At 38.6% G+C, this 6,371-nt stretch overlaps 2 protein-coding genes across 2 annotated transcripts; one reads left to right on the top strand and one right to left on the bottom strand.

Annotated features, from left to right (window-relative positions):
* Positions 1–1,860: 1,860 nt before the first annotated feature.
* On the bottom strand, positions 1,861–3,604 carry LOC107410208 (uncharacterized; the record flags this gene model as incomplete). Its single annotated transcript, XM_016017611.3, has 1 exon — positions 1,861–3,604. A coding segment is annotated over one exon (1,593 nt), but the record flags the coding sequence as incomplete, so codon positions are not given.
* A 51-nt stretch (positions 3,605–3,655) lies between these two features.
* LOC107409267 (uncharacterized) lies at positions 3,656–5,873 on the top strand. The gene is made up of 2 exons (XM_060819584.1): positions 3,656–3,673; positions 4,670–5,873. Exons 1-2 carry the CDS (start codon positions 3,656–3,658, stop codon positions 5,396–5,398), a joined length of 747 nt encoding a protein of 248 aa, XP_060675567.1. The 3' UTR covers positions 5,399–5,873.
* The last annotated feature ends 498 nt before the right edge of the window (positions 5,874–6,371 follow it).

Genomic DNA, 6,371 nt, shown 5'->3' with positions numbered 1-6,371 from the left:
TGCCTTTGTATGAGGCCTACATTTTCATCGCTATAGAACCATCATGGAATTTTTGGATACCATTTTTTTCTTTTCTTAACCGTGCGGACTATGTTGGCTTGCAGCCACCATAGTTGTTAGGCTCTTAATAAATAATATTAATCCTAAAAGCAGGTGTTCAATGTTGACTTGCTGCCACCGTAGTCGTTAGGCGCTTAATAAATAATATTAATCCTAGAAGCAGGCGATGAACATTACAGTCCAATAGCCCCTCTTCTCTCCTCTGTCATTACAAACTTTTTTTTTTCCTTATGCTTCTCGCTCTCCATTGATCTAGCTAACAATGGAGTTTCAAAACATTATTGTACGGAAAATTTCTTGTATCCCCGAAGCAGTGCTCCTGGAGTATTGAAAATTTGCTCACATTTTTCAAGTTCTATTTTTCTCTCTTTACTCCATCTTGACCAACTTTTTTTTTTCTTGGCAACCACCAAGAAGTTTTTTTTGTTTGATCTGTAATTGCTGTGGCTTCCAATGAAGTTCCAAAACATTGTATGGATTATTCTAAGGTTGATCTTTGCTGCTGGAGGCCTGATCTTACTGTTTCAAGGATCCTTCTCGAAGATTCAATTTGAAGATTGCGCAAGCTTGAAAGGCATGTGTTTTATCATTCTCCGTCTTGGTGTTGGTTTCTTTGTGTTTAAGCCTTTGAAATGTTATGATACGTTTGAAAAGTTATGTAATATGCATTTCTTGGTGAATGCCGTTGTGAAGTTACTTTCGCTGGGGTTATTCTCTTTGGTCATTTTCTTTACCAAGTATCCCAGGCTCAAAATTCATCATTCAGAGGGAAAAAGATCACGAAAGGTACATGATTTATTGGGTGTAGGATTTTTTTTCTTTTTTTGCTTTGGTGATATCATGGGAAAGGCATGATGGTGGGGCAGGATTCGGTGTCTTCGAATTTATGCTTGCGTTGACTATGGATGCTTCCATGGAGATTCCTGTTGGACATGATGATGGATCAGGACCAAATCTTTGGTATATGTTTGGTGCTTATGTTTTTTGTTTTTTGTTACTCATCATTAGAAAGTATGGGAATTCTTTAAGTACTGAACAAGGAATCAGTAACTCCGTTGGTCGACAGGAAACTTTGTTGCAAGACCAAAAAGATCAGCTGCTAAGAATAAATTTGGGTATGATTGATCTGAGTGGTAGCAGTAGCAGCAGCTGTAGCAGGAGTAGGAGAAGCATCAGTAGTAACATGAGTAGGATAAGCAGTAGCAGTAGCAATAGCGACGATGATACCATGGATCAAAGAAGAGAGACGAATTCGAATACGATTGATATGGAGCATGGATTAGAGAACAACCATGAAAGGCTAATTGGATTAGCAAATTATGGGGTGGATGGGTTAACGAGGAGCGATAATGATGCCATGGATCAAAGGAGCAAGATGAATTCGGATACAATTGATTTAAAGTATGTATCACAGAACAACCATGAGAGACTGATTGGATTAGCAAATTATGAGGTGGACGGGTTGAGAAGTAGGAAGAGTAGGAGGAGTGATAATGATTTCATGGATCAAATAAGGGAGACAGATTTGGATACGATTGATTTGAGTAGAAGTAGTAGTAGCAACGATGATGCCATAGATCAGAAAAGAGAGACGAATTTGGATACTATTGATTTGGATCATGGATCAGAGGACAACCATGGGAGACTAATTGGATTAGCAAATTATGAGGTGGATGGATTGAGGAATAGGAGGAGGAAAGATGATGATGCCATGGATCAAAGAAGGGAGATGAATTTAGATACGATTGATTTAAGGAGTAGCAATAATGATGCCATGGATCAGAGAAGGGAGATGAATTTTGATACGATTGATTTGAGGAGGAGCAGGAGTATGAGTAGGAGTAGCAATAGTAGTAGCAACGATGATATCATAGATCAGAGAAGAGAGACAAATTTGGATACGATTGATTTGGAGCATGGATCAGAGAACAACCATGAGAGACTAACTGGATTAGCCAATTATGAGGTGGATGGATTGAGGAGGAGCGATAATGCTGTCGTGGATCAAAGAAGGGAGACAAATTTGGATACTATTGATATGAGGGGTAGGAGTATGAGTAGGAGTAGGAATAACAGCAGCAGCAGTAGGAGAAGCAGCAGTGGTAGCAGGAGTAGGAGCAGAAGTAAAAGAAGTAGGAGTGGTAGCAGGAGTAGGAGCAGCAACAGTAGAAGGAGGAAGAGGAGAAGCAGCAGCGATAGCAAGAGTAGGAGCATGAGTGGTAGTAGGAGTAGGAGCAGGAGTAGGAGAAGCAACAGTGGTAGCAGGAGTAGTAGTAGGAGTAAAAGCAGCAACGGTAGGAGGAGGAGGAGGAGAAGCAGCGGTGGTAGCAGGAGTAATAGCAGGAGTAGGAGCAGGAGTAGGAGAAGCAGCAGTGGTAGTAGGAGTAGAAGTAGGAGTAACAGCAATGGTAGAAGGAGTAAAAGCAGCAACGGTAGAGGGAGGAGGAGGAGAAGCAGTAGAGATAGCAAGAGTAGGAGCATGAGTGGTAGCAGGAGTAGGAGCAACAATAGGAGAAGGAGGAGGAGGAGAAGCAGCAGCGATAGTAAGAGTAGGAGCATGAGTGGTAGCAGGAGTAAGAGCAGGAGTAGGAGAAGCAGCAGTGGTAGCAGGAGTAGGAGTAGGAGTGGTAGTAGGAGTAGTAGCAAGAGCAGTAGCAGCGGTAGTAGGAGTAAAAGCAGCAACGGTAGGAGGAGGAGAAGAAGCAGCGGCGGTAGCAGGAGTAAATGCAGGAGTAGGAGCAGGAGTAGGAGTAGGAGAAGCAGCAGTGGCAGTAGGAGTAGGAGTAGCAGTAGTAGTAGCGGTAGTAGGAATGGAAGCAACAGTGGTAGCAGGAGTATGAAAAGCAGCAGCGGTCGTAAGAGTAAAAGGAGCAGCAGCAATAGCAAGAAAAGAACAAGCAGCAGCGGTAGCAGAAGTAGCAGCAGTGGGAGCAAGAGTCGGAGTAGCAGCTGTAGCAAGAATAGGAAAAGCAGCAGCGGTAACAAAAGTAGGAAGGACGATGATGCCATGGATCAGAGAAGGAAGATGAGTAGGAGTAGGAGGAGGGAGAAGAGCAGGGGAAAGAACAATGATGATGCCATAGATCAGAGAAGTGAGATAAGTAGGAGTAGGAGGAGAAACGATGATAATGCCATTGATCAAAGACAGAGAAGGAAGACAAGTAGGAGTAGGAAGAAGAATGATGATGATAGGAGTAGAAGGAGAAACAATGATGATGCCATGGATCAGAGACAAAGAAGGGAGACAAGTAGAAGTAGGAGTAGGGTGAGGAATGATGATGATAGGAGTAGGAGTAAAAGTAAAAGGAGGAGGAGGAGTAGAAAGGAGACAAGTAGGAGGGAGACGAGTAGGAGGAGAAGGAGGAATGATGATGATAGGAGTAAGAGTAGGAGGAGGAGGAGGAGTAGAAAGGAGACGAGTAAGAGCTAGACGAGGAGGAGAAGAAACAATAATGATAAGAGTAGGAGGAATAGGAGGAACGATGATGATACCATGGATCAGAGACAGAGAAGGAGTAAGTAGGCTGCAGGAAAAGAAAGCAAATATTCAAATGCAAGTCTTGCAGCACAGGAGAATGATTGAAAAAAGACAAATATGAGCATGATCACACAAGTTTGCAATTTTTGAATGAGTTTATTATCTTGAAGAGGGAGAATTTAAAAAAAAAAAAAAAAAAGTTGAAAAGGAGTTGGAAATGTATAGAAGGCTTCTAGGGTACGAGGCCACTAAAATATATGTAGTGGTTGTGAAGGATCAAAGAATTATGTAAGCACAAGATGAAAAAGGAGTACTACTACTTCATGATCGTCTAGCTCTTTGTAGCAAATGCTCAACATTATCAGTTAATTTGAATAAAAGTGAGAAATTACGGCAGAAGATAATTTGCATATGGGGCATGAACCAGCCAAAACACCAGGTCCCGGCCCAGCCCTGCTCCTGTCCTGGCCCCATCCGATCATTGTAGTTCTGTACCCGGAGGAATCATTGGCTAACTTCGAATAGAGAGGCTATCGATTGTAGGGAATTGCCGATCAACTGAGAGCAATTTTTTTAATTCCTTTTCGAACTGTTATTTAATATTTTTATTTTCACTTGGTCTTTATTTTGTTTTTTTGAATTTTCTTTTTTTAATGGTTTTTCCTTTTTCCTATTGCTTTTTGTGATTGATCTCTCTCATTTTTCTTTCGTAAAAAGCCACACGTACTTCTGCATGATATAGGCATTTTATTTATTTCTTTTTAATCAAATTGAATTTTTGGTAAATAGGCTGTTGAGAATCTAAAACTATTAAAAGATAATTTTTTTAAAAAATAGCAAACATAAATTGCAAACAAATTAAAATTAAAAAAATAAAATTACAATAAATTAGATTTTAATATTAATTAAATATAATAAAATAAATAATTACCGTTAGTCAAACAAATTTATTTGGATTAAAATGTAATAAATTAAAAATTTAACAATTAAAATGAAACATTTTAAATTTAAAAATTAAAAATATAATTTTTTTAAATTATAAAAAATCAGAAGAACCCTAATAAAATTAGCATTTAATCTTCGTGGTTAACTCCATGGGCAAATGGTTCGTGGTCGGACCATATGGTGTAGGGATTATCCAATATTAAGGATGACATATATATATATATATATATATATATATATATATATATATTTTTATATTTATATATATATATATATATATATTTTTTTTTTTTCAACCTCTCCATCTGCCACGCGCTCCGTAACAATTGCAGCTCCAGCTCCAGCTCCATCTCCGCCGCCACCTTCCACAGCCTCCTCGTCGCCGATGAGCTCCGACCCATTGTTGGATCCAAGCGAGACATCATCTACTCCCTCATCCACATAATCAAAACCCCCAATTCGCCTCCGAGATCGATCAAGGACGCTCTCAAAGCCCTCTTCGGAGTCGCTCTCTACCCTCTGAATCGGAGCTCGCTGATCGAGATCGGAGCTGTTCCGCCGCTGTTCTCGCTCGTTGTGAAGGATGGCAGGGTCGGGATCGTTGAGGATGCGACAGCGGCGGTGGCTCAGATCGCTGGGTGCGAGGAGAGCGAGGAGGCGTTCTTGAAGGCTAAAGGTGTTGGGGTTATGGCGGATTTGCTGGACCCTTCGACGGGTTCGAGCTTGAGGACGAAGGAGAATGCGGTTTCTGGGCTTCTGAATTTGGGGAGGTGTGGAGGTGAGAAGGTTGGGAAGGAGGTGAGAGAGATGGGTTTGAAAGTGCCTCTTTCCAAACACTGGAGTCCAATTCTATATGCAATTTTTTTGGAATTGCGATTTTCAGTTAGAAATTTGATTGCATGTTTTAATGCATGAAGTTGAGCACGAAAATTTTCATACCGCGTTAAATGTTTTATTAAGATATATAATATGGTTTATGATATTATGGAGGACATGCCCAACCCCAAAATTTATTGTGAAGCTCAAAATCTTCCTTTCTTTGAGCAAAAAAGCAGTGTCCTTATATGCGTGTGCTAAACAGAAAAAGACGGTCAAATTTATGGGTTTGTTTTTTTGGCTGAGCTTGTGATTTTGTCTGTGACTCGCTCATTCTTCGCGAGCTGTTGGATTTTTTATTTTATTTTTTTTAGTATTATGTGTATTAAATCATGTTCTGTGTTACATGTATTCTGGTCATATGTTTATAGGTGTTCAGTCTCAATTGGTATGCTTTTGTCCTATTTAAAAAGATTTACATTATGTCTATCTAATTGTCCCACAGAAAGTGATAAAAAAAAGGCTGTACTTGAAGTGGTCACATTTTTTTGAATTTCTTTAATCTGTAAGTTTATTACCTTTCTTGATGACACAAAAATAAATAAATAAATAAAATTGAAATAATCTTAACACCATGAATTGCATTAATTTATTGCATTAATGGTTGGGAAGTTGGTTTACCTATGTACATCAAACTCAAACAATAGCAGTTTTTTCTATTTCTTAAATTTTGATAAGTTTTGTTTGGATATATGAATTATTTGAATTTAGAATAATGATGGCTTTTGAAGATTTGAAAGAACAAGGAAATATGATATTAGATATTCGAGTTTATATTATCATCCAACCTGTACAAGGAAATATTCACCAATAAAAAATAAAAAAAAATTGTATAGGGAAATATTATAATAGATGTAATTAAAAAATATGAAACTGATTAAAGAATTCCCAAATGCAATAGTGAACAATTTTTTTAGGAATAACGTTCATGTATTTGATAATTTCTAAAATGAGAGTCCTCCATATTAATGGCTTTATAATTTTGATGAAAAATAGCTTAATCATTTTATTA

Source organism: Ziziphus jujuba, chromosome 8 (assembly GCF_031755915.1).
Source record: "Ziziphus jujuba cultivar Dongzao chromosome 8, ASM3175591v1".
Lineage (NCBI taxonomy): Eukaryota > Viridiplantae > Streptophyta > Magnoliopsida > Rosales > Rhamnaceae > Ziziphus > Ziziphus jujuba.
The sequence above is the reverse complement of the archived record's forward strand: the minus strand, read 5'-3'. Positions and strand labels throughout refer to the sequence as shown.